Source organism: Dioscorea cayenensis, chromosome 3, assembly GCF_009730915.1.
Source record: "Dioscorea cayenensis subsp. rotundata cultivar TDr96_F1 chromosome 3, TDr96_F1_v2_PseudoChromosome.rev07_lg8_w22 25.fasta, whole genome shotgun sequence".
In the NCBI taxonomy this organism is placed as follows: domain Eukaryota; kingdom Viridiplantae; phylum Streptophyta; class Magnoliopsida; order Dioscoreales; family Dioscoreaceae; genus Dioscorea; species Dioscorea cayenensis.
In genome coordinates, this window is record NC_052473.1 from 866,117 (window position 1) to 893,804 (window position 27,688).

The 27,688-nt window shown below is 33.2% G+C and overlaps 5 protein-coding genes across 5 annotated transcripts; 2 read left to right on the top strand and 3 right to left on the bottom strand.

The window, feature by feature from the left end:
* Positions 1–1,353: 1,353 nt before the first annotated feature.
* Positions 1,354–4,821, bottom strand: LOC120252823 (probably inactive leucine-rich repeat receptor-like protein kinase At5g06940). The gene is made up of 2 exons (XM_039260995.1): positions 2,350–4,821; positions 1,354–1,891 (listed from the first exon to the last, which is right to left on the bottom strand). Exons 1-2 carry the CDS (start codon positions 4,622–4,624, stop codon positions 1,524–1,526), a joined length of 2,643 nt encoding a protein of 880 aa, XP_039116929.1. The 5' UTR covers positions 4,625–4,821; the 3' UTR covers positions 1,354–1,523.
* A 5,665-nt stretch (positions 4,822–10,486) lies between these two features.
* Positions 10,487–12,063, top strand: LOC120257212 (zinc finger A20 and AN1 domain-containing stress-associated protein 8-like). The gene is made up of 3 exons (XM_039264780.1): positions 10,487–10,625; positions 10,765–10,819; positions 11,209–12,063. Exon 3 carries the CDS (start codon positions 11,222–11,224, stop codon positions 11,747–11,749), a length of 528 nt encoding a protein of 175 aa, XP_039120714.1. The 5' UTR covers positions 10,487–10,625; positions 10,765–10,819; positions 11,209–11,221; the 3' UTR covers positions 11,750–12,063.
* Positions 12,064–14,350: 2,287 nt separating this feature from the next.
* LOC120253929 (PRELI domain containing protein 3B) lies at positions 14,351–15,322 on the bottom strand. The gene is given in 2 exon segments (XM_039262122.1): positions 14,351–15,109; positions 15,112–15,322. Coding segments are annotated over 2 exon segments (591 nt in total). The 5' UTR covers positions 15,239–15,322; the 3' UTR covers positions 14,351–14,645.
* Positions 15,323–16,163: 841 nt separating this feature from the next.
* Positions 16,164–18,462, top strand: LOC120283889 (small nuclear ribonucleoprotein E-like). The gene is made up of 6 exons (XM_039290685.1): positions 16,164–16,317; positions 16,413–16,439; positions 16,531–16,593; positions 17,849–17,927; positions 18,013–18,058; positions 18,169–18,462. Exons 1-6 carry the CDS (start codon positions 16,276–16,278, stop codon positions 18,176–18,178), a joined length of 267 nt encoding a protein of 88 aa, XP_039146619.1. The 5' UTR covers positions 16,164–16,275; the 3' UTR covers positions 18,179–18,462.
* A 1,109-nt stretch (positions 18,463–19,571) lies between these two features.
* On the bottom strand, positions 19,572–26,219 carry LOC120253808 (AUGMIN subunit 5). The gene is made up of 10 exons (XM_039262033.1): positions 25,595–26,219; positions 24,154–24,693; positions 23,710–23,854; positions 22,376–22,552; positions 21,919–22,128; positions 21,586–21,771; positions 21,078–21,237; positions 20,621–20,816; positions 20,291–20,423; positions 19,572–19,851 (listed from the first exon to the last, which is right to left on the bottom strand). The coding sequence occupies exons 1-10, from the start codon at positions 26,044–26,046 to the stop codon at positions 19,720–19,722; spliced, it is 2,331 nt and encodes a 776-aa protein (XP_039117967.1). The 5' UTR covers positions 26,047–26,219; the 3' UTR covers positions 19,572–19,719.
* Between the last annotated feature and the right edge of the window lie 1,469 nt (positions 26,220–27,688).

Genomic DNA, 27,688 nt, shown 5'->3' on the forward strand with positions numbered 1-27,688 from the left:
CAGCCCCTAAATATTATAGTGTGAGAATCATCGGATGTATAGTGAAAAGTAAGATGAATTATGATCGTATCAGAACCGTTTGATAATAATCTCAATAATAAAATTTTAATCACAATCATTCAAACTGATTTGCACCCTCTATCCCAGCCATTATCAATCCAATACAAATCTCATTAATTATTTTAGTTATTGTTACTCTATCCCTCTTCATCAATATCTTTCTCTCTTCTATTGTTTTCAATTTTTTTCATTCTCTTTGGACGCTCTGCGTATATCCGCAAAGAATCTACGGAGAATATATTTATATAAGAAAAAATTATTTTATGGTACCATAATTAGTTTCAAAATGACCAAAAGGGACCTACAAATTTTTACATGACTATTTTTTTTTAAGTACTTACCATTGCTCTTGCAATAGAAATTATATTTATAATATTCAAATTGTCCTTTTGAGGAAAAACTACTAATTGAGATTCCCCTTATGTAAGTTCATTTCTACAATATAGTCATCATCTGTAGTTAAAATCACATTTCAAACATTACTTTTATGATGGACATGGAGATAGGGCTACAAACGAACCAAAACGTTTACGAGCTGTTTGAGGTTCAGTTCGTAAAAAACTCATTTAGTAAGCGAACAAACCAAGTTCGAGCTCGAACCTCAAATTGCTTGGCTCATTAAACCTCGTGAGAAACTCGGTATCATAAGAAACTCGGTATTGTACTATATGATACTATAATAATTTAAATATCTTTTAAATCATTACTGTAGCTACATTATAATAATAAAAAAATATTGTAGCAAATATTATAGCTGAATTACTATAGGTAATTTAGTGTGCTTGTCCGCACTGTAGTCATTATACTGTAACTACCAAGCCGAGCTTGAATTTGATATTTAATTAGCAAGCTGAGCTCAAACTTAATAAAGAAGACTTAAAATAGACCAACCCGAAGTCAAGCTCTGTTTAAATAGTGTCAAACCAAGCTTGAACATAACAAAACTCGGTTCAGCTCGATTGCGACCCTAAATGGAGGTCAAAGACATTGTGCATTTTACTTTGCTATATTTCAAACATTACAAAAAAGACATGACCAACAATGTTATTTTGTCTCTTCGTTTATTGGTTGTGGTTCTGTTTGGGAACTCTTTCAAAAAAGGAACCTTTAATTTAGAGGGATTTTTTAAAAGTAAGCATTAATTTAAATATAGTTGAATTTGAATTGCATAACTAAAACATAAATTAAATTATAATTAATATTAGTCAGACTAAGTCAGGTAAATATAGGAGTGATTTTCTTGGTATATCTCATTTGACCAAGTTATTCAACTAGATAAAAACAAAAGAATAATGAACAAAAGAAACATTAATTGTCAAAAGAGAGACCATTTCATTACCAACTTCTCATTCTGAGTCTGCAAGTAGCTCATTAGTTTGAATTCTCTATATTCTAGAGTATATCATATAGAAAGACATATATATACAACAGAAACTATAGTAGAACATTCTATGTGAAAGACTTCAGTGCTCTATTGAGAAGGAACTTTCACCTGAATTGAACTTCGGAGATTGAAAACCAGTGTAGACTGATTGTAGAGACTGAACAACCTCGAACATGCTTGGTCTTTTGTCGGGAACCACAGAAATGCAGCAAAGTGCTAGCTCTAGAACACTGAGCATTTCTTGCTGAAATGAGTTGGAGATATTTGAGTCCAGTATTTGATGTTCGGCATTTGTCATGTTTATTTTCCGTCTCACCCATGTAACGATGTCAATAGAATCCCTTGAGTCAGGAATCTCGGCTTTTTTCCCTGTTATGAGCTCTAGTAGCACGACACCAAAGCTGTAGACATCCATTTGCTCTGTTGCTTTCTTGCTGCACTTTTGTTCTGTTATGACATTTTCGATCATTAGTAGTGCAAGTGCTTTGTAGTCAATGTTCATAAGAGTTTCAATGATGTTCTTATAGAGTTTGATTCACATTGTACATATGAATGAGCTTTAGACTAATACAAGATAGAGCAAAAACAGATGCATTATATTTAAGCATGCTGTATCAAAAAACATGAATGATTTCTCTGTGTTTGTGCAGTGAGAGCAGGAAAAATAATTGTTATCTCATATGAAGAAATTCATTTATGGAGTAAAACAATCGATATATGCGGTTTAGAAAGACTTCCTTTGTTCAATTTATGAATATGAACTGATTCACATTGATAAAAGTTTGATCACATTTTCACTGCAAAGTTATTCAGGCATAAGATGAAATAGATAATAATTTCATGTAGCATGGTAACAATTAGTTATAACTGTAAAATTTTAGAATTCCTTTGCAACTTTGACATACCTGGTGCAATGTAACAACAGGAATCTAATTCAGAAGCCAAAATTGATTGAAATGAGCTCTCTCCAATGACATGATCAAGTGCAAATCCTGTAATCTTCGGTTCGAAATCCATGTCGAGAAGAATGTTGTTTGATTTGATATTTCGGTGGAGTAGACGCGGTGAATGGTCTTTGTGAAGGTAAGCTACTCCTCGAGCAGCACTTAAAGCGATTTGCAACCGAACCCTCCAGTCTAATGGAGATTCCAAGCTACAAAGTGAATCACCTAAGCTGCCATTAGACAAGTATTCATGGATGAGAAGCACTACACTCTCTGAGTGGCAAAAGCCCAACAATTTGGCGAGGTTTTGCTGCCTAGTTTTCGCCAATTTTCTGATCTCAGTCTTTGCTGTTCTAAAAGGTAACTTGCTTGAGTTCAATAGCTTCTTCACAGCAATACATTCTCCGGTAGGCAGCTTAATTTTGTAAACATCGCCAAATATCCCTCTGCCAATAATGTTCTTCTCGTCTAAGCTCATTAATAGCTCATCTTCTCTGATTCCTAAAGAGTAAAAGAAGATTGACCTCCAGTTACCTGTTTGTGATTTTTTGCAGGACAACCGATACACGACAAATAATCCTAGAGCCAGCACCATGAATCCAAATACAAAGCTTATCGCAATTGCAGCAAAAATCAATCTACTGCCTGGTGAACTCTTTGCACTCGTTGTATTGCCGCACTGATTAGGTAAACCAGGTCCGCATAAACCCGGATTTCCTTGCAGAAATGAAGCTGGAAGACCAGATACCAGTGAAAAAGGAACCCTGCCTGATAATTGGTTAAATGAGACATTGAACAATGCTAGTTTCAAGTTCTGAAGCTCTTGTGGGATCTCACCACTGAGATTATTGCTCGAAAGGTCGATGTAAGTCAGCACCGGTAAATAAGCAAGTGATAAAGGGATGCTCCCAGTGAAGCTATTATCAGCCAAGTATAAAGACACCAACTTCTTGCATTTCCGAAGGTCTGGAATTGAGCCCGAAAGAGAATTGTGCGACAAATCGATGATACTCAAGACAGGCGAATCACACAAATTATCCGGGATATCACCATGAAAACCATTAAAAGAAGCAGAGAATCTATACAAAGTGTTGATCTGCCCAATTCCCTTGGGAATTCTACCAGTGAAGCTATTGTTATCAATCTGAATCTGTTCCAAGAGTGATGGAACTTTGACAAAATCCGGCAACTCCCCCGAAAACCGATTGTTTTCAGCTCTTACAATCCTTATCTCAGGCAATGACCACAAACCAGATGGAAACTGTCCATAGAACTCATTGTCCTGTATCTGGATTCTCTCAAGACTGGAGCATTTCCCAATTGAATCAGGCACAAAACCAGTGAAAGAATTGGCATGAAGACTCAACTCTTGAAGAGATTTCCCATAACAAACATCAGCAGGAAAAGAACCATACATTCTGTTCTGAGACAAATCCAAAGACAACAACTTGGGAAGCCCTAAACCAAACCCTAAAGGAATCCTTCCAGTCAGATTGTTCCTGGAAAGATCCAAAACCTCAAGTTCATGCAGAACCAGAATGGATTCAGGAATCCCAGCAAAGAACCCACATCCTTGCATGAAAATCCTCTTAATTTTGCTCAACTTCCCAAGCTCCACAGGTAACTCTGAACTCAAACTGGGATTTTTAGACAAGTCTAAATGCATCAAGTGAGTCAAATTAGCAAATATGGATGGATGCACAGATCCAGAGAACAAATTGCTCCCCAAGTTGAGAACTTGGAGAGACTGCAGTGACCCTAAAACAAGAGGAATCTGGCCTTCAAGTTGATTATGGCTGAGATCCAGGACAGTGAGGAAAGTGAGTTGTGTGAACTGGTCTGGGAGTGTACCCCAGAGGAGATTGTTGCTGAAGTTCAAGGAGGTCAATGAGGTGCATTGGGAGATGGAGAGAGGGATGGGTTGGTTGAAGAGATTGTGAGCAAGGTTAAGTTGGGAGAGATGGTGAAGTTGGCAAAGGGAGGAGAAGGAGATGGAGCCAGAGAGATTAAGGTTTTGGAGATCCAGTGAAGTGATGGATGGAGGTGAAGAAGTGGAGCAGGAGATACCAGTAAAGTTGCATGTTGGAGTGGTTGGAGACCAGTTGGAGAGGGATTGCAAGGAGCCATTAATGGAGGTTTTGAAGGTGAGAAGAAGGTCTTGGTCTGAGGATGGTGAGGAGGTGGAGATGAAGATGATGAAGATGAAGAGAAGGAGAAGAGCATGAGGAGTGGCCATGGATGAAGAGAGTGGAAGAAGAAGAAGAAGAAGAAGGTGGTGGTGTTTGTTGTATATGGAAGGAAGAATGGGATTTGCAGATACTGTTTTTAACTGTGTTGGACTTGCTACTGTGCTTTGTGTACTCTTGTCACTGTCTTTTGTAGGGAGGAATTTACTTTTATACCCCTGATTGATTGGGTTTGGTGGAAGTGCATTTATTTCCCATTAATTTTATTTTTATTTTTTTAATATTCATTTTTTGGTTTTTGGAAAATTTTTATTTTGAATTTTTTTGAATTTTTCCCAATATGATAGAATTTAATTTTCAATTATATAAATTATGTATATATATATATATTTGAGTTTAAGTCATTGTATATTTACTTAAATGACTTAAAATTATGGATGTTTTTATTTATACAAATTTGATTTGATGATGATTTAATGACTATTGTTTATATAAATATTATATAAACTACTGTGCATGATACTGTGTAATACTGTATAATAATGTTTAATAGTGTTTATGAATGAATTGTAACTGACGTCTCTAGATTGCAAACTTAGAGATATCTCTAGATGATTAGTTTTTTATATAATAAATAAATAATATATATTTAGAGACTAATTTTTATTATTTAAGTTAGTAATTTTGAGTTTAAAACATTATGTATATAATATTTTAAAAAAAAACTGATAAATTGGTTTATTTAAAAAAAATGGGTTTTTGGTTTTTTTTTAATAAATTTTTATCATAATGTTATATTTTATAAGATATTTCTACACTAATTTCTAAATTTTTGGAGTTAAAAAAAGAAAAGTTAAGGGTATATTAGTAATTATAATATTGGAAGGGTATGTATGTAAATTTGTGCTAATTTAAGGGTGTAAAGTGTAGCATGCAAATACTGTTGTTCATTAGTTATCCTTCACCATAAAAAGTGGTCAACCATATCTTCAACTTGTGACTTTTATTTTATTATTTTTTTATATTTAATTACACCAATTAACTTATAAACCCTTAATTATTAATATTAATTATCCATATTTTGGTGCATTTGCACTACCAATTAAAGATCAAGTGATAATGGTTAAAAAATAACTACCCACTACTACTAAAGTTTTTGTTTTTTTACATTTAAACAGTAAAAAAAATATATATAAATTATTATCATGTTGTCATTTCATTGCTAACAAGGACCACACTTTTGACCTTTCAGGACTTGGACAAATTTGTCAACCAAAAGTTGGCCAATTTTAGAGAATAAAAATGATTTATTGACAACTGACAACCAAATGTGGTCACTTTTTCATTTGCATGGAAAAAAAATTTGAAAATTGAAATATAAACAAAATTACCTATCAATCCTTAGCAATTTACAACTTTCATAATCAATCTCTAATGTATTTTTCCATGCTTTTAGTTTTTTTTTCCCTAAATTTTTTCTTAATCATTATCATATTAAAAATTATTCATATACCAAAAATACCTTGATATTTTTTTTCTTATTTAATCTCAATTTATATTTAAAAATAAGATAAATTTGAGGGACTTTTATAGAATTAAAAGAGTTGGAGGGGGCTATTGTTAATTAACTCTTTATATATATATAATTATTATTTTTCTAAGAAAAAAGGTTTTGACTTTTCAATAGTAACATATGTTGTATATATGTAAATATTTATTTATTTTTTGTCATTGTGTGTGTGTATATATATATAAAGAAAATATGATGTATATTAAAATAATTTTTATATTTTAATTTTTTTATGAGAATAATTAAGGAATGAGGAATTTCTAAGAAGTGTCCCAAATGACCTCTCAATTAGGGCACAATATATTCTTTAATTTAATAATAATTATTATTATTATTATTAATTAATTAGAGATATTGATGGGTCAAACAAAGAATAGTAGTATGCTATTGAGTAGATGATAAACTATTGAAATTAAAAAATAATTAAAAATTTATTTAAAAATGAATTAAAAATATTTTTAAAAAAAGGAATTTAAAAAGGAATTAGTTGGAGTTTATAGTTTGTAAGTTAGTATTGGAAAGCACAAGTCAATGCACATGGTGTGTTCTTTGGCTCTGTGTCACCCGTGATCATACTTTTGTCTTTATTAACCTTTTTTTTCACTCTTAACTCATGCGAGAAAAGAAGAGAATATTATCTCGATTAGGGTATAATTGTACTTTTGATTCTTAGATTATATTAATATATTTGTGTTAGGTTAAATAATTATTGAAATCAAGTTGTATTTATTTATTCTTCATGCACTCTTCTTCTTAGTTTTTTTAAAAAAAAAAAACATTTGAAAAATAATGATGATGATTGTGTTTTCTATATTATCACAAGGTTAAGATAAATGGATTTATATGAAAATTTTATTAAAAAATATATATAGTTTATAAAAATTACATTACTTTTTATTTCGTTATTTTTTTAATAAATACCACAAACAAAATAGTCAGGACATGTGTTCAAGTGCACAATTAGAAATTGAACATTCAAGTGTGCACCTTCATGCCAAGGTTTTTTTTTATTATATTTAAAAAATTTAAACTATTCTTTAAATTATAGAAATATAATTTTGAATAAGTTTATCATTCTATTATAAAATTAATAATGCTATTAGATTTTAATCTTATGAGAGAAAGGAAATTATAGATTTACAAAGTTTAAACTGTTTTTAAAAACTCCAAGTAAATAATTTCACTTTAACAAATATAGGGGTATGGTTTTTGATTATTTTTTTACTTTTTATTTATTAAATTTATAAATTGAAATATTCTATGATATGAAGGCAGAGATATGAATGTGAATATATATATGTTTACGTTTTTCTAATTTTATTTGTAGTATGGAAACTTGAAACCTCAAACTCTTTCCATCATATATTATTTATATAATTAATATTCATTTGTATATTTCTATAAATTATTTATATACATGTAGAAACATACTACCTTATGCACACTTTTGACGTGGTTTGCCAATCTTTTATAAATAAATAAATATATATATATATATATATATATGAAAAATTATTTATATGAAAAAAAAAACACCAAATTTTATTTTTATGTAATTTATAAGTTAGCTTTCAATTATAAAAATATATTACCATATAAAAATCAATTTTTTTTCTCTTTATTTGTATGGAAAAATATAAAAAAACATCAACTTTTATTTTTATATAATTTATAAGTTAGCTTTCAATTATAAAAATATATTACCATATAAAAACATTTCAATTAGAGTATGCAAACAATTCTCTCTCATATATATATATATATATATATATGGGGAAAAAAAATCAAAGCCAAGTCTGTGATAGGTTTAATATTGCAACAATTCTTATAGTGACATGCATGAAAAGTTTAAATAAAATAAAAAACATCTATCTTCTAAAGTAATTTAAAATATGGATTTTAACTATAAATATATATAATTTATGTCATTTACAGATAATCGTATATATATATAAAAATTACATCATTTATGGATATTTTACAATTATATCAGCAAATGATAAAAAGGTAAAAGAGAAAAGTGATAAAAGTAACGAGTAAGGTTGGGATTTAGATAAGATGTTGAGATAGAAAAGACGCGGTACTATTGAATGTTGATTGAACTACGTCCATAAACATCAATAAATTTTCAAATCTACATATGCCATCAAATCACGTGGACTTATATATATATATATATATATATACATATAGAACTATATATTATTACATCAAGTCACAATAATTAAAAGCAATTAAAAACATCAAATTTTTAGAATTTTTAATTTTTAATTTTTCATACTTTTCTTGGATGGATTCTTAATTCCAATCAATATGAGTTCTTATCAAACATCCCAATCAAACAAATGTATGAAAGCCTCTTACTTGTTTAATGTTTTCATGATTTTGATTCATTGAACATCTCCCCCCAAATCTTAATCAAACTTTTGTCCAAGCCCCACACATAACATGAAATTGTCAAACCTTTCCTACAAACCTAATTCCATTCACATTCTTCCTAATTACTTTTATTTTTGTTTTCTTGCATTTATATAAAACCTTACTTATTTACTTATATACATCTTTGGACAAATCAGTTAAATAATTTTTTTTTAAAAAAACTGTTTTTATACTCTTCATTTGAAGAAATTGGGGGAAAAAAAAGAATTAATCTAAATTTTACTTTTAAAAATCTAACTACCTAAAATATATTAATTAAAAAAGAAATATATACACTAAAATAATAATTGAATAGATACAAAGACAATAAAAACTATAATCAAACATGGACTGCAAAATTGAGATGTAACTCAGTTATAAGCGTTGATTAGACATCAATGTAATTGAGAAATAGGGAACGAGTTTATTGAACATAGGAGTTATAGAGAAAGAAACAAAAACTATAAGTAATGACAGCCGTATAAGATCATTTTTTTCATAATTATTATATCAGAATAAGATCTCATGGTGTATTAGATAACTTTACAGTTGCACAAGGACCAATCTTAGAGTTAGAAAAAGTGCATAAAAAAATCAAGGGTGTAACTTATAGTTATTATCCCGTTGAGTGGAGTCTAGTCTATTTTTTTTTAAATGAAAATTGAGTGTATATTAGCAATTACACATTTTTACAGTGTCACGTAAGCAAATTTTTACTTATGGTAAGATAGTAATTAAATGGATGAGTATAAACTAATTGCTTATATTTGAGCATTTATTGGTTCACATTTATTATAATTTACAAGATTTGTTTTTAGTCTATAAATATTTATTTATAACTTTATATATTTATATGAATTTATCAGTGATCTTTTAAATGCACATGATTGACTATATTTCATTTATTTTTATGTGACAAATTTTGTTCACATGACAATTAATACATGGTGTTCAAAATAATGGTAATTTTTATTTATTTATTTTTGAAAAGGTGGATAAACCACATGCATTAATAAAAAACCAAAGAATCATTGTCATGTGAAAGAGTGATTTTAATTAATTATCCATGAACAAGGAAAATATTATACATATATATTTACAATTTTGAAGATTTTATTAATTTGTGTTTTTTTTAATTGACAAATAATTAATACCTTTTCATTTATGCATATACAACAAAAGCTATTAATGGAGTCATTAATTTTTTATCATATAATAATATATTTTTTAAATTAATAATAAAATGTAAGTATGCGCTAATACAAATACAAATATATTGAGATATAAACTTTACATACATACACGTTATTAATTAATTCACATCTCATTAAAAAAATAGCTAATAAAAGAATGATACATCCTAATAATTTGAAATAATAAATAAAAAGTGATATCTAATTATATTAGTAGACAAATTTGATTTAATTTTGACATTAATTTATTCCAAAGTTACCATTTTTAAAAATATCTTAAAAAGAAACTTTTAACTTGTTCCAATAAAATATCAATAACCCTAAAACAATTACATTTATAGAAATAAATAAATAAATAAATAAATATCCAAATATATATATAGATATATATAGCAATGTTTTATTGTTATTATATAAATAATAAAGTGGAGGAGTGGTTGTAAATAATTAAAAACATTAGTGGGGTCCACTCTCAGTAAAATTCCAAAAAAGCCCTCCGGGCAGTTGCCCGGGTAGCAGCATAGAAGCATCAACCCAAATTGATGTCCCTCCAGCCAACGATAACACCAAACTAGATAACCTTTTTTTGAAACGTGGCGAAATCAAAGCCCTTGATTGAAATTTCAGATAAACCAATGGTGGTTAGCCACGTAGGTGGAGTAGGATAAGATGCGGAACAATGAGGGGTAGTTTCGTCTTAAAAGCCGTGCCGGGCAGCACGGGCAGCGACACCCGCATCGGAGATTAAATGCGGCGGAATTGAGAGAACGAGTTCTCGTGCCCTCGTTTCGCTTCTTCGCTTCGCTTTCTCTCTCTCTCTCGCGCTCGGGCGATCGCTGGAGCGGAGACTGTGATTTGGAGGCGATCGTGGTGTGTAAGGGTTGGGGTTTGGGTTCTTTGCTTGAATTTTCTGTTGTTTTTTGCGATTTTTTTGGGGTTTTTTGAGTTTTTTTTTGGGGGAGATGATGATTAGGGTTTGATGGGTTTGTTTGTTGATTGATTGGTGCAGGGTTTGGGAGAGGGGAGTGGAATTGTTTGGGGATTTGATTCGGAGAAGGCTCCAGGTGAGTTTTTTTTTTTCTTTATTTGTTTGTTTGTTTGAATTTGGGATTTATTTTCTCAATTGGGATTATATGCTTTTTTTTTCTGTTTTTTTTTGGGAAAGGAAAATCTTGTTGTCATATGATGCTCTATTTTGATGAAAAGATGGTATCTTGCTGTTGTTCAATGTGTTGGTTCTGAATTGGGGATTGTTGGTTTAGGGTTTTATTTTAGCAAAGAAATCTTGTTGTTTTTGTATATGTTGATACATGTTGGAATTCTCTGAATGTTTGTGTTTTTGTTTGTTAGTTTTTATGAGGTGGATTCATCCCATTTTATTGGATATGGATGTTTGAATAGATAGATGGAGAGTTTGGTTTGAGATGAGGTTTTGAGGGTGTTGGTGGTGCAGGATAATTGAGGAAATGGAGCATAAGGAGGCGGGTTGCCAGGCTCCAGAGGGCCCTATCCACTGTGTGAACAAGTGTGGCTTCTTTGGATCACCTGCCACAATGAATATGTGCTCCAAATGCCACAAGGACCATGTGCTGAAGCAGGAACAGGCGAAGCTTGCGGCTGCGTCCATAGACAGCATTGTGAATGATGGCAACAGCGGCGGCAGCAGCAGCAATGTAACAGAGCCTGTTGTTACTGATGTTGTGGATGGCGCTACTAGTTTGGTGGAGTCGAAGGCTGTCTTGGCACAGCCATCGGATGTCCTCGTTGCAAATAAGGATGCAGAAGTGAAGGTGAAGGAGGGTCCCAATCGGTGCAATGCTTGCAAGAAGAGGGTTGGACTGACAGGTTTCAATTGCAGATGTGGGAACATTTTCTGTGCTGTCCACCGCTATTCTGACAAGCATAGCTGCCCGTTTGATTACCGGATGGCAGCCAGAGATGCCATAGCAAAGGCCAACCCTGTTGTCAAGGCTGAAAAGCTAGAGAAGATCTAGAGATGAGATGCATAAGGTTTGATGAACTTAGATGCTTCTCTTCTCACTTCTGTGGTTTATCTTCATGTTGGCTGCTCATCTTATTAGATGATCTTTATTGCTATAAATGTCTCTAAGCTTGATCTTAGGGACATCCATGCAGCGTCAAAAACCATATATCTTGTTGGGAATCGAAAGGTTTCTGTGTTGTTCTGATATGTGAGTCTTTTATCTCTGCTATTTTGGTAGACATCAATATGGTTTATGAGTTGGCTACATCTGTTGCTTGTTTTTGTTGTTTTCATGTTATAACTTATAATTCTACTGGTTGTTCATATTGGTGTGATGTGAAGTTGATGTTTGGTTTTAATTACCAAGGCCGGGGTTTATGCTTGTCAAATCTTTGTCATCATGCTTTAGTGTTTTGGCTTAAGTATTTACTTAAACATGGGCTTATGGTTGATTATGCTCAAATAGTTCATAATTTGTGTTTGAAGGTTGTATTTCTTGTTTTATCGTCAATAAATGTAAATTATTTTGATGACTACACTGGATGCACCACACACCTTAGTTTGCTAATGTATCATAGAACTTGCCATCTCTTGTATATTTTTACCTTGTAAGCTGATGTGGCTTCACAGATTTTCTTCTGTATTTTTGGATGAATAAATTATTGCAAAAATTTGTGGGATTAGCATGGATGAATATCAATTGAAACAACAACGATGAGAAATTTTATCACGAGCACAGAATCTATAGGATGTATTGGATAAGGGCATATGACATAGTGATTGAGACAAACCGCATGAATGAGGAATATTGAGACGAAATGCCTGAATGAGGAATATGAGCATCTATGAATTTTGAAATAGAAATCGTATTCTAAATGATTTACTCAGGATCAAAAAGAATGAATTAGATGTAAAGGTTTTAGTTATGGAAGCCTCTGTACGCCCACGCGCACACACAAAAGTTTGAGGGAGCATGAAATTGGTGGAGGTGACATCTCTAATAAGAGGTAAATGTTTGGTGAGCACTTAGAGCTTGAAGTGCTCATCAAGTTATGGGAGGAATAGATTATCTTATCACTAGTGATTGTGGTATGAGTGCATTAGTTGTAGTGATTTAGGAAAATGTTTGGTGGTGGAATCATGGTTTGCCATTATTCCTTTCAGAGAAACTTAGACCTGAAAAGACTTGTTGATGAGTTGTATGCTGGTTTAAACTAAAGTGTGTTAGGTTGTTTTGCTTATTCATTAATATTTCGCTGATTTGACTTGGGAATAACATCAAAGTATTCGACGAAAATTCGGTTGTTGATTGAGGCATACATGTTGAAGAAGATGTAATTGATGAGGTTTGCAAAGCAATTAAAAATGTAATGTTGTTAGGTTTATGATGTATATTCATTGGCATTAGACTATTTGACTTGAGAGTGGCTCCACATCCTTAGAAAAATTGAGTTTCAATCTTGTGACCATTGAGGTAGGTTGGTAACTGTTAGTTCATTGAGCATTTCATCAAAAGCTTTCTGATTTCAATTGATGTTTAAAAAAACCAGTTTGTATTATGTTATACAGGATTTGTGGCATTTTTCTTACAACTTCATTTTTTTTTTTGGGGGGTGAAAAGAGCTGTAAATGCCAATTTCTATGATGTGTGAATGATAATAGATTTATTTTTAATGCAAGTTTTGGCATCACTATTATTTTGTAATTTAAATTTTGAGTTTTTGGGCTAGTTTGAATTATATTTTGTTGTGTTATTCTGGGTAACTGAGTGTTACAAAGATCATCAGTGAGTGGTATTTTTATTTTTTCTGAAATTATTGTTAAGCATTTTCTTTTAAATCTTGTTTACTTTATGTAAGCTATTGATTAGTTTAAATAAATCTGTAATATTTTCTTCAATGTGTTTTTGGCAAACCTTGTACGTTAAAATTAGTTAAAATTATTTGATTCTTGTGCATTGAATAAAATATATGGAATTATATTGTTTTGATTTTTTAAATTGATTCAATTGTAAATCTGTTCAAATATATAAGGAAAAATTAATTTTAGCTCTTGAAAGTTTTAAAACTTATCAAACAGTTTCTTAATATTTGAATTTTTTTAGATAATTTACTTTTTTTTTAAGTTTATTTTTATTTTTTTCACTGCAATTCATTACGCCAATTTATTTTATAATATTTATTTCATGTTTAATAATTATGTTTTGTGTTTAATATTGCGTATTTACGTGTTTATATAAATGTTACATTTTCATTTAATATTTATATTTTTAATTAATATTTTATCTTTTCATTTAATATTATATATTTCTGTTTAAAAACTTACGGTTATTTTTGTCAAAAGTTAAAAAAAAAAGTTTTTTTAGGGATGAAAGAAGGTTTATCACTGAAATTTGAAAACTTTCAAGGACTTACTGTTACTTTTCCCTTCCATAAAACATTTATTTGAATTCCCAAATGCATTAATTAATTTTGTCATTAATTTACACATATGATCAATTACAGCAAAAAAAAAAAAAACAAACAAACAACTTTTGCATGAATGAAAATTCACCAAGAAACATGCTAATCAAAAATTTCCTTGTAACAATTTCACTTGATCCTCCAAAATGAAATTTCTAACATTTTTCCTTCATATTTCATCAATTATTTTCTCAATCCAAATCAAAGCAACAACAATCTCAACAACAGATAAAACAAATCCCAAATACCAAAAAGGTTTCCCATTTCTTCAATAATTTCTCAGTTTTCATTAAACCCTAAAATTTCATAACTATTATTATTATTATTATCATTACACCAAAATTCCCAATTTTCCTTTTGAGAACATCAACAACAACAACAACAACATCAATGCAGAGAAAGAAGTGAGAAAAAAATGGAAGAGAAAAAGCTCTGACCTTTTTCTCACGGCGAGGCGGCGGCGGTGGCGGCGGCGGCGGCGGAGGAACCCTCGGCCTCAAGATACCTACAAATCCGCTCAACAAAGTCCCTTCCTTTGGCGCTGTTCTGCAAGAACCTCTCAGCGCACCGTTGCTCAACCTTCTCAGCGATAGACGCCAAGGCCGACAAGGGCTTGCATCGGATCCTCGTCTCTTGCCGGAACGCCGTCCAGCGATCTGGATCCAGAGGGTGGGGCTCGTACACGGATCGCTCCTCCACCTCGATTAGCCGCCGGAGGCCGATGTTTCGTGCAACGACCTCCATGCGACGCCTCCCGGAGTCGGCGATGGTCGTCTCGATGCAGTGGCAGAAGACTGCTCCGCCGCCACCGGTGAGCGCGCGGAGAGGGAATGGTAGAGGTGGGGATCGGACGGTGATGGATCTGGTCGTGTGGAGGCGGCCGGCTTCGGGATCAAGCCGGCGGGAGAGGTGTGGACGTCGACGACGTGGGAGAGCGCCGATGATGCTTCTGGATCCGTGAACTTCCGCCACGCTGCGGCTGTGACTCGATCCCAAGGGTGGTGGTAGGTGTGCTCCTGGGTGTAGGTAAGCACCATCGGAGATGGCGGCGATGATCGCCGGAGCTAGGGTTTTGACCGGAGACTCGAGAAGAGTAGAGAAGAAGCAAAGCCGAGCGAGTCGTGGGTTTTATAGGGTTGCGGATTGAAGTCCGATAGCAAATCCTTATCGGGTTATCGGATTTGTCTTTGGATCCGATATCTAAATTTTTTTCATTTGTTAAACAGTCCCCTGGATTTATGTTTTTAATCCAAGAATATGGGGAATTTTCCGTCCTCATCCAGAGGGATTTTTCGGTGTCGGGGATTCTCCTACCCCGATTAATAAATTAAAATATTATTATTATTTAAAATAAAATTTATAAAATATTTGCTAAAAATATCATAAAAATTTTTAATAGTTGAGAAACTCATTTACAAATACGACTTAACACAAAATACCAACATACACAATCACCAATATATTATTTGTAAAATTTAAAAAAATTAAAAAAATTATAATATAGTTAATATAAGTTTAGAATTTTATTTAATTTTTATACTAATGTTTATTTAATTATTAATAATTTGATAAATAAATAAATATATATATGGGTTTTTTCTAATTTTTATTTAGATATTTATTACATAAAATATAATATATATAATATTTAAATTTAATATTTAATATTTCAGGGCATGGCGGGGAGGATATTCTCCCGATCCTAAGCCGATGGGAAATTTTTTTTCGACCCCGACCCTGTCTCTGTCCCTGTCCTCGACCCCCAAAAAAGAACTCCCCGACCCCAGCCCCAATGGGACGGGAAATCGAGTTCCCCGTCGGGGTCGGGGCCAATTGACATCCCTAATAAAATTAGAACAATTAATAAATATAGTGGAAGTGGACGGCTGTGATTTAGAGATGGGATTGATGGATCGGATTAACGGGTTCATATGAAAGATCCGTAATCGAGAAAGGATCCGAACCCGATTAGCCTTTTCTCGCTCTCATTTGTATCTCGAGCTCACTGTCATTGAGATTTCTAGGGTTTTGGAAAGCACTTCGAATCGAGAGTTTCGCCGCCGGAGAAGAAGCCATGGCGACTACGAAGGTGCAGCGGATTATGACCCAACCCATCGTAAGCTGCCTCTGAATCTCTCTTCCATGCTCTAATTTTTCTCTGTTGTGTTTGATTTGATTGTAACTATTCTTTGTTGGATGATCTTTGTGCAGAATCTCATCTTCAGGTTTCTCCAAAGTGTAAGTGTTTTTTTGTGGATTTTTTTCTTTTGGGGGTTTTTGTTTGAATTGGATTATTTGTTGTTTTGCTTTATGGATTTTTTTTTTTCAGAAATCTCGTATCCAGATTTGGCTTTTTGAGCAGAAGGACGTGAGGATTGAAGGCCGTATAATTGTGAGTTTTTGTTCTTTTTCTTTAGATTTGTTCATGTTCTAACGCTTTCTTATTTGATTGCTTGTTGAGCTTAATATTGTTTACATTCAACACTCTAAACCCTAACAAAAAAAAAGACCAATTCTTTGCAGATGAGCACTATCTATAAATTCAAATAAAGTGATCTCAAAGTGACCCATGTATGGCATGATAGCCCTCATGATAATTTTTTTAGAAGATTACATCATATAATTTGTTGAGAAAAACCCATAACTACTAACATTTTCTTGAAAGAAAACTTTCCGTATGGATGGTTAACGAATTGATTGATTTGGAAAAATGTTATAAATGGAGATGCTTTGCAGCAAATGTTGTCATGCTGCTCTGCGTGAATACTTACTAATGGTGCTTGAGTTTCATATTCTTCCCATTGTCTTGATTACATTTTGCTTTAAGTCAACGTCACTTATGTGTACGAAAATTAGTAAACATTAGAAACCCCCTTGTTGAAATGACAAAAAAGCTCCTAGTTTATGATATCAATCAGTCAATCTTTTGCACTCACATTAATTTAGATGAGCATATGCTTGCATTGAGGATACATTCGAAGAGATGATATATCAATGTTCATTTAAATTTTGTATTTTGGGTTAAATTTTTTGTTTAGCTTGGTGGCAAAATAAGGCTGAATTTGAGTTGGTCTAGACTCAAATCTATTGAAGGTTGAGGTCTACTTCCATCTGAACAAGCTAATTTTTTTGCTCCAACTTTACCAAGTTAGAGAAACATTGACTCAAAAACTTTTAAGATTTTAGGGATGAACTTCTAAAATTTTATTTGACTGGGTGGTATGGTAAGGCTGAAATTAAGAAAATATCAGCTCAAATCTGGTGCAATATAATGATGGAACTAGGTTGGTGGCCTCATCTAGATTTGATATAGTTCATTGTTAGATATTATTTAGGTTTAGATCATTTACAAACTCAAAACTATCGGATATGTGTGGGTAATGTTTATTAAACTGTCAGACTAGATCGTAGCTGGTTTGAGCTAAGATGAAACCATCCTCTCGGCATGACTTCAAGACTTTGATCTAATTCATACCATTGAAAACCATATCATTGTCTTAAAAAAATATGAATTATGACTTAAAATCCTATTTTACCTACTGTGTTGGTTTAATTTTTCTTGGTGAAAGGCTTCTGTTTCATGTTTATTCTAGTGCATCTTGTTCTTCCTCTTTCTATCACAGTAATGTCGTGTGTTCATATTGTAGGGCTTTGATGAGTATATGAATTTGGTGTTGGAGGATGCTGAAGAACTTAACGTCAAAAAGAAAACTAGAAAACAATTGGGTTAGTATTTTTTTTTTTTCATCTTTTGCTTCTTAGCTTCTTCATTTTGCTTTAGTCTGAATTTCTTGCTTGTTTATTTGTTCAGGGAGGATCCTCCTTAAAGGTGACAACATCACATTGATGATGAACACGTAAGCATTTCTTTTTTTTTCAAAACCATCCTACATACTAAAATTTTTCATTTCTTTCTTTACCATTTTCAAAGTGCTTGCAAGATTTGAATTATTTCTTTAATTCTCAGGGGAAGGTAATGATCCTGTCTTTTCTCAATGACATAATCCTTTGTGATTTTTCGAGGTGGTTGTGTAGTGTAATGTGTTTTGGATGCCTCGCGTCTTTTGTTATGTAGTGGGATACTGTATCAATCCATTGCATCTGGATTCAAGATTTTTTTTTTTTCTAAATTACATAGTTGTGATCGCACGTGATGCGCACTGGTACATCGATGAGTTGATTTTTTTTTTTTATTGACTTTTGTATTGCCTTGTTAATTTCTTCTTCTAATGTGCTTAATATCGATTAGTTCTGTACGTTAGCTGATCAAGCTTGTGGTCTAAAATGAAATGATCCAGGTCCTATCATGGAATGGTAGTTGTTAATGGAGTATTGAATGAATCATTAGTTAATAAACTCAATAGAAGGTTGTGGTTGTGGGTTTACTTTTCTAGTAGATGTGATATATTTGTTTGTTGTCAAAAAGGGTTGTGGATGTGTTCAGTTAGTGGTTCAAAGCTTGGTATCCTTAATTCACTGTTTTCATTTCCACGTCATATGTGTACTATTTAAATTAGAGGTGTGTGTTTTTTTTTAAAGTGAATTGGTACTTTTATTTCACTCATTTTTTTTTTTTTGTCCCTTACTTAGAAATGCACCCAACTAGTTCTTCTATTTTTGAAAATGGGTTAACTTAGTCTTTCTACTTTTAGTATTTTTTTTTTTTAATATCGTGTAGGAATTAATTGGTCCATTTTCAACCATAAAATGGACTAAGTTGGTTTATTTTCAAGTAGAAAGGACTAGTTGAGAGCATTTTTGAATAAGAGACAAGAGAAAGAAAAGTCAAATTCAGGTATTATATATATATATATATATATATATATATTTTTTAAATATAAACTCTCTATTTTGTTTTTTTATATTTTCTGAAATAATCTTTGAAGTTTATTTTCTTTGCAAAATAAGCCCCCCATAAAAAGCTATGGTTGAAATTTAAATTCAAGTTGATATTGATACAAAATCTGAAAAAGATGAAATCGTTTCCGTCATTAAAATAGTTCACACTAATTGAAACAAATTTGCAAAATATGTTTACTTAATTATGTATTTACATTTTTGAACTTTTACAATGATGAGCAGAGAATTTTCACCGGTGAGTTTTTCAGTAAGACTGAACAAAAAAGATCTGATATTTGAACTACAGCTTCCGGGATTTTTGTGGCGAGTTAAATTAAGAATTTTCTTTTTAAAATAAATAAACAAATAAAAACATCCTTCCGTGCTTTGAGATTCAGATCAGCAACCTGATTAGAGAAGACAAACATATACAAGGAATATTTGCAAAGTGTACGTAATACAAAATTCATGGAAACAGTGTGAACAAAACTTAATACAAATTTAAAGATGAATCAAACCAAAACAACACAATAAACAACAAACAATACAATAACCTTAAAAATAGCAAGTAAAATGATGAATAATAACTTCAGTGCTGGGATTTTGCATATAAAACAAGATGATGATGATTATTTCAGGTAAGCATAGAAAAGGGTTGAAGAGAAGGTTAACGAGTAAGTCATAAGAGTTCTTGATCATAAAATGCCATTTGAAGCTGCTTTACATGATTGAGCCAAGCACCAACATTTTGCCCCTCAACAGTTATCCAGTCCACAGCAGTTGCTGCTGGTTGTTCCCACCACTCATCCACCTGCCAAAAAAACATCCATTCCGGTGAAATTTAAACTCCATGACTTCTGACACAGCGGATACCCAGTTTTGATCCAAAAACTCATACTCAAAATAGAGCAGATAAGAACATCAATTTCAATTGATCAGTCTCTTTTCACAAACCCAAAAATATGTATTTATAGAGGCCCAGAATCTAGACTAAAGACAAATAAGTAAATAATGATAAATTACTGGATAAATAAAAGCTAAGATATTTATAAAATATCAAATAAAAACTATTTTGAAGATTTAAATTAAAAATTCTAAAATAATAAAGTGATTTCTTCCATCATGCTCTGTCAATTTCTTATGTAGCTAAATTGGGAGTGAACCAAACATCTTCTCAATGGAAAGATAATGATGGAAAAACATTGAGGGCAGAGGATTAAAGTAAAAGGAATAACATTGAAAGTGCTTACCAGACCACGAACTCGAAGACAGTCTTCCAGGCCCCTTTGAGCCTCTAAGACTGCATTTCTTAATTCTGGCAACCATCTCTCAGTCACACCTTTCTCTTGTTCTGCAGCCACCTTTAGACAGTAATTTGCCATTCTGCACAAGTTGAATGATTGAATGATCATTATAAGAAAGAGATTTCTTAGCTAAATATACATGTGCAGATAGAATAAGCATAAGAAGAGCACAAAGATTATGTAAAAACAGAATATGTTCTCATGATTTGTTTATTATTTTGTCTCAAAAAGTTCATATTGAACAAAATAATGACAATGATTACTTGACATCCTTACCTTTCATATTCTTGTTGTACACGGTGAGCATGGTTTAGCAAGACCCGGTCATTCTCAACAAGATCCCGCCGCACGCGGACCAGATTGATTGCCTTGGACAAATCCTCCAAAATGCTAGCTTCAGAACCTCGAAGTTTCAAACAGAACTCCAAGGACTCCAATACTGCTGCTAGGGCAGTATCTGAACCTTCTGTACCTAACGAAAATGGAAAATAAAAGCATATGTTGGACCATGGCAAGTGCGCAACATAATCGTGTTTCAATAAAACAACTGATGGAACAGTAATCTGCTAATAAGTAGTTAGCTCCAAGATCAAACAATCACACAAATGGAGAAAAACATTTACCACAGAGGAAGATACAATCACTAGCACTCATGAGAGAACATTGCCTCTAGACTAATGACTAATTACTAATTACTAACAACAAAGGGATGTATCCATCCATGATAGCTTACCACCATGACTCTGAAGTGCAGCAGAAATACGGCATATGGATGGAATTGCGGATGGGTCTCTTGCACCGGCTCTGGCTGTCAACAAAGCAGCATTCTTTTCTGCATTAACAACTGCTTCTGGACCTGTAGCACCACCAATGCCCATGGACTCCAAGAGAGCCTAATTAAACAGAACAAACAGCGTTGAGCTTCCACTGTATTTTGTATAATACAGAAATGATCTGTTGTCAAAGGACTAAACACCAACTCTTACACAAGATCCAGAAGTGTGTTATAATTAGCTCAATCATAGAAAGACAACAATAGATAACCAAAAACAGACTTCAATGCTTCGTTCTCCTTTATTTTCCTCATAGACCTTAGGTTAAACTGCATGAAAGTGACTATCATCCATATCACATACAACTGCTCTACAATCAAAGCACATAAAGTCTCACCAACTAGAGCAATTTTTTATTCATCTTACTCGTGATAATTTCATCAAGGAAGCATTTGTGAAAATACCAACCTGCGGAGTTGATGGCAACATGTATAAGCTGTTATCAAGACTTTGATAAAAGGCAGAGACTTCATTCTCTATGAGATCCTTTGCATTATTCGAAAGTTCCGTAACAGCAGAGCATGCTGGAATTATTGTCCTGGATGCATATTCCCGTGCAGCTGATGGTTGTTGTTCCCAGTAGGCTGACGCATCCTATAGCACGCAGAATATGGTGAAAATCTTTCTAATGTTAGTGATTTTATAAATGTGCAAGTCAATAGAAGAAGATGAGCTTCCTTTGACAAGGAAAATCCTAAAACACAAAATAATAACAAAAACAACACTACACAAAAATTTTACCATGCTTGCACGAAGCAAAGCAGTATAGATGCATTCAAGTTCTGATCTGCGAGCGTCAAATTCCTCAATCTTTTTCCACTTTTTCTTTAAAGACTCTTCTGCTTCTTTCCACTCTGTGCACAACTTGTTCAGGCGCTGGACCTCAGAAGTCAATGTACTCAAGCTTGCCTTCAAGCCTGCAACTTCCCTTTCCTTGGCCCAGACATCTAACTGCATAAAAAGCCGTTATAGAGGACGGATAGAAAATAGACACTAAACTTGAAATATGTATGAAATATCTCACAAAGGAAAAACCCAGAGGAATTTTATACTGGTAAAGAGATGTACGTCACATCAAAGATGTATCTCTGTTGAACAGATAATATTAATAAGATGCCCTATAAACTTTAAAGTTGTACAAGTGTGCACCCTGACTTTTTCAATTGTTGTTTTTACTCAACTTATTAAACCTACTTACCTCAAAATGCTTCATATTGCTAACATTTGTTGAGGTACCTCCAGCACCTGATATGTGTGATGGCACCATTTCATTGTTACCATGCAATCGTTTAATAAGCTTTAAGCTTAAACTTTTAGCCTCTGCAGCCTTGTTCAATGCATCTTCAGTGGCCACAAACTGCTGGACGTGTGCTTTCTGTAAAAAGAAAAAACCTAGAGTTAAATTTGGGGTATTATAAATGATGAGTATATCTGAGGAATTTTCAGCTTGAGCTTAATTGGTCCAGCTTGATTCTTAACATAAAAAATTTATTCAGATATACAAATACCAACTAGGGCAATTAGCATTTCACTCTAACTGCGTTGATAACTTCCCCAAGCTATAAGTACTGAAAAATTATGAGTGACTCTATGACGTCCTTGTCTGTTATTAATTTAGACCTATTTTATCTCTTGAACAACTTTATCCCAACATTCCTTTAGAAACAACCACTTGATTAATAAATGTCAGAAATATCAATACTTAGTTTCTCTTAGATTCATATCTGTCTCTGTGTCCATGGTTAACAGAACAAAGCTTAGACCCAAAAGATAAGACTATCATATGATCATCAGAACCAAACACAACCATGTTCAATAACGATTTGATTAAAACTATTTAATAAATATAAATAAGATACAAACCAATAAAAGGCTATATTCAATCAATACAAAATCTAAAATAATATCAAGATAAAATCTCAACAACAAAATAAGATTCAAACCTCAAATAATCAACATTTCTAACAAATATCCACTGAATGTTTGGTGCAAATTTAATGGTAGGATTCATACATAATATATTCATGTTTGCTAACTTAACTGATTTGTGACATTAATAGGCCCATTTGGCACGTGATAAACAAGCTTAAGTAGCCATGTACATATTATGGGTCATTTCATATTTACTAACCTCATAGTTGAGGATTTATAAGTTATTCTAATACTTACTAATCTTAAGCATAAGTCCAAATAGGACCCATGACTCAATCAGTAAAAAGCATATAGTTGACCAGTAGTTGCGGGATGTTTCAGCTACATAAATGGTTACATAAAGAAATAGTTTTAAAAATTAAAAGCCTAGCCTAAAATGCAAAATATATAACTCAACCAATACTATGAGAAGTGGCATGATATCTGTAAATCATCCACATATCAACAACATGACCACCAACAGATACCAAATTGATCAAAATGATTTTAACTTCATTCAAAATAATGCACTCCATTACAATATTAGAAACAAAAAGGAAATCATAATATTGAAGTCATAACACTGAATTTGTAGAGATGTGATCATAAATACCAATATACCTGCCGTTCAAGTAGTTGATTATACGTTCCCTTTGTAGGCAAGTCAGTTCCAGTTTTCCCATTTCCATAGACTTGGTATGGTAAAGGTGAGCTTGAATCAGGAGAAGCATCGGCATCAATTACTCTATCATTCTCATACTTATATCTGCATGGAGAAGGCAGTGAATGTCAATGAGTACTGCTTCACATGATCGGTGCTAGTGAACAAAGATTACAAGAAACACAATAGTGTGCTAAGAAGTGTTAATCAATGTGATCCAAAAAGCTTGCAGTTTAATAGAAAACAGACTAAAGACACAAGTTTAATCTACTTTTCTCGATTTGATTAAATTATAAATTTCATAAGCTTTCCCACTCTTCCACCATTAATGATGCCAACAAATTTTCCTGTGAAAGAATTGTGTTTGAGTAGAACTTTTAGAGAGAAAAGTAAATAAGAAATACCTCAAAAGCTCTGCATCTGCTCTGATGTCAATCTTTTCTGTTTCTCTATGGATAAGTGTATTAACACGTGATGTGTATAGAGTAATTGACTGAATCATAAGGGAAGGATTTTTAAGCGCCTCTAGTGATACTGCTGTAACATCGCCAGGAATTTCACCATCAATATCAATGCCTAGTTTGGCAGCATCTAATGCAGAATTTATATTAATGCCACTCCCTTCATAAGCTGGGAACATAAAGCGTATTTTCTCAATCATATTTGCTGCAAGAATTTCGCATGCTCTCCTAATGTTCCTTTCACGTGAGGTTTCTATGAGGATTAAGTCATCTGAAGACTTGTTGCCTTTAACAGTTGAGTAAACAGCTTCTTTCTCCCCCAGCATGAGTTCATCAGCAGCATCAGCCAACCCACTAGAACTTGACCGTCGGACATCCCTTGCCTGATTGACATAGTGATGGAGACGTTTTTGGTACTCAGCAAATATTTTGGCAGCTTCATCACATTGCTGATCATATGCCTCAAGCATCACCTGCTTATGCCTAATAGAAAAACAATAATTAACTATTGGAAGATATTGGCAACCGAGATTCAATGCAAAAAAAAAAAAATAGAAAAAGCTTAAATGATAAGATTATATTTTCAATATAACCATTCATAGATCCACAAATTTCACTGCCAAAAGGCAACTTTACAATAGGTGAAGTGAAAAGGCACATATTTCAAAATTGAATGATCACTAAGTCAGCAGGTAAATAAATTCATCGCATACAAAGATTAAACTGATAGTCATAAGAGACTAATAGATTCAAATTTTATGAATCAAGCCAGGGACATACAAATTACCACCACAAAGATGGTCACCCCGGTTCCCAACAAAATCATGAAGAGAGTCAGATCTACCATCCGCAAGTTTTGTTGGGAACTAAACCCTGTTATGTTGGGAACAAAACTGACAAACTTTTCTCATTTTACATAGAACTAAACCCTGTAATGTTGGCACCATCTACCAAAATAAACAACTATTCAAAACCCTACACACGCCCATTTATATCCCATTATGAACAATAGCTCACACTATGATTTCTACTCCAGTTAAAATTCATAAGCATCCAAACAAGAAGGTGAATGTAAACTCAACAATGCTGTTCAAAATTCTCATCTCAATTCATCAGCTGAATTTCAATCCTTCACACAGATTCAAATGAAACCACTCATATATGTATATAAAAGAGAAGGCAAACTAATTCCAACTAAAACTTCATGAATGCTAGTCAAAATTACCATCTTGATTTATTAGCTGCATTTCAAGCAAAAAAATACAGATTCACATATACAGAACATGCTTGATATACAGATCAATCAAAACACAAAATAAAGACACTATCTTTTCATTTCTTTAGTGAATATCAAGAAAAAAAGAGAATGGAGAAAGGGAATCACCTGGCATTGGCCCTCTCATCAAGCACCCTCTTCCTCTCCGACTCCTCCCTCGCAACCTCCATCATCCGAGCCCTAAGTTCCCTCCGCTGCCTCCTCACCACACCCCGCATCCTCTCAGCCTCCTCCTCCGCCAGATCCCTCTCCCTCACCGCCGCCTCCCTCGCCTCCACCCCAGTCCCATCCTCCCCACCACCCACTCGTCCCCTCCCCTTCCTCCCCGCAGCCGGCACGGCCACCCCATGAACCATCATATTCCGACGAGCTGTTCCGACAGTGCGCTCAGACCGTACTCGCCGGAGAAGGAAGTCCCAGACGGGGACCATATTACCTCTGCAGACATTGCGGAGCTGATCAGCGGAAGGGATGGGACCTTGGTACCCCATCTCCTTCTGAAGCCACTCCAAGATCGCCTCCGGCCGCGGGGGGCCAGAGCTCCCCGCTGGCCCCTGCATCACTAGGGTTCCAGCGAGATCACCTACCACAAACGAACCCTAGAAAGCTTCCAATCTTAGCCTGAAGATCAATGGCACCATTGGAGAGCTTCAAGAGAACCCAGAGATGAGAAAACCCTAGAAATGGAGAAGAGTACGAGTGCCGGCAAGCCTTCTGCGGTGACGATAACCGGTCGGTGATTCCACTCTTTATATATATATATATTTGCTTTCAATTGAAGGCGGGATCAAATGTTAATTTTTATTTGCTTATTGCCCCCTGGAATTTTCCATAATAATGCATTAGCCCCTTACTTTCTCACAATTGCAAAAACATCCCTGTTTGGTTGTTATTTTTTGGGCTTTTTGCAGGTGTACCGCTGAATAATTTTAAAATTGTATATTTACTCATGAGTAAAAGATAATTGTATACCTGAATAATACATATAATTACATATATATCCTTGGGGTTCAAATTAGTTGAAAAATCATCCGTTAATAAACAGCAGATATATAAAATGACCATAATACCCTTTGCATATATACCCTTGAAAAGTTTTTTTATTGTAAAATGAAGTTGTGCGAGGTTTATTTTGGACTTTTATATATTTTAATCAAAGTTATAACCAGAACTAATAAATTTTGATTAACTTCTGTTAACGGAATCTAACAGTAAGATAATTATCTATAATTTTCAGGGGTATATATACAATTATGTTTTTTCTAAGAGTAAATATGTAATTATAGAACTTTTGAGGGGTTTATAACCAATTTTCCCTTATTTTTTTTGTTTTTTTGCTATGATGTTAATTATTTAATCGACTAATTTCAGGTTTACATGTTTTATTGGTTAACGTTTTTATTTGGAATTTAAAGTATATAAAATATGATGTATTATTTTTTAATGAGTAGGTAAAGAGTAGCATAGAAAATAAATAATTGAAGTTTGTATTTGTGGCTTTTGGGCTTTGATGTTTGTAATGGGCTTTGTTAAGAATAGTTCTTGGGCCTCAGAACAGCAAAGTTCAATTGGGTTTCAAATTATATGAAGGAATGGTGGTAATGCTAAGTTACTTATATTTGCTTTGATTCTTGTACTAATGTTTTGAGATAGATGAGGAGAAGAGGATAAATATTAAATAAATTTTTTAAAAAAAAATAATAAAGCCGAAAGGGTTTATAGCCGAGCATCATTGCCCTAATTGCGAAAGGTGAGTGTGAGATGTTCAAATGTCTCAGTTCGAGCTTCACTGGATGTAGTGATGGTAAGGAGTTCTCACTTCTGGTTGCGGGTTCAGGTTTGGAGCTTGCACTCTGTGTCACCAAGTGAAGACACATGGGTTGGAGGTTCAATTCCTGATTCGTGTGCACATTTTTTTACTAACAACACTTGTCATATTTGTCAAAAAAAAAAAAAAGTAAATAATTAAGATAACATAAGCATGTCTAAGATAGAAATTTCCATTAATAAAAACCGAAATTCTCCCAACCGAAAATAGTAAAAAAAGAAAGATGGACTTAAAGAAGTATTTAATGGAAACTTCACATAATAATATTCAAAAGCTTGGTTTATTAAATCTTTCGGTTCTTGTTAAGATATCTGCAACAGACTGATACGCAGATGTAGTTGTGCAATGGCTTTCTATATATCCTTGCTTATCCT

Coding starts and splice junctions, on each gene's coding strand:
- LOC120252823 (XM_039260995.1), bottom strand. CDS start 4,624: ATGGCCACTCCTCATGCTCTTCTCCTTCTCTTCATCTTCATCATCTTC. Junction 1,892..2,349: donor CTGTTGTTACATTGCACCAG/GTATGTCAAAGT, acceptor ATGTCATAACAG/AACAAAAGTGCAGCAAGAAA.
- LOC120257212 (XM_039264780.1), top strand. CDS start 11,222: ATGGAGCATAAGGAGGCGGGTTGCCAGGCTCCAGAGGGCCCTATCCAC.
- LOC120283889 (XM_039290685.1), top strand. CDS start 16,276: ATGGCGACTACGAAGGTGCAGCGGATTATGACCCAACCCATC. Junction 16,318..16,412: donor GGATTATGACCCAACCCATC/GTAAGCTGCCTC, acceptor ATCTTTGTGCAG/AATCTCATCTTCAGGTTTCT. Junction 16,594..17,848: donor GGATTGAAGGCCGTATAATT/GTGAGTTTTTGT, acceptor TTCATATTGTAG/GGCTTTGATGAGTATATGAA.
- LOC120253808 (XM_039262033.1), bottom strand. CDS start 26,046: ATGCAGGGGCCAGCGGGGAGCTCTGGCCCCCCGCGGCCGGAGGCGATC. Junction 24,694..25,594: donor GATGAGAGGGCCAATGCCAG/GTGATTCCCTTT, acceptor TTTTTCTATTAG/GCATAAGCAGGTGATGCTTG. Junction 22,553..23,709: donor ATCAACTACTTGAACGGCAG/GTATATTGGTAT, acceptor TTCTTTTTACAG/AAAGCACACGTCCAGCAGTT.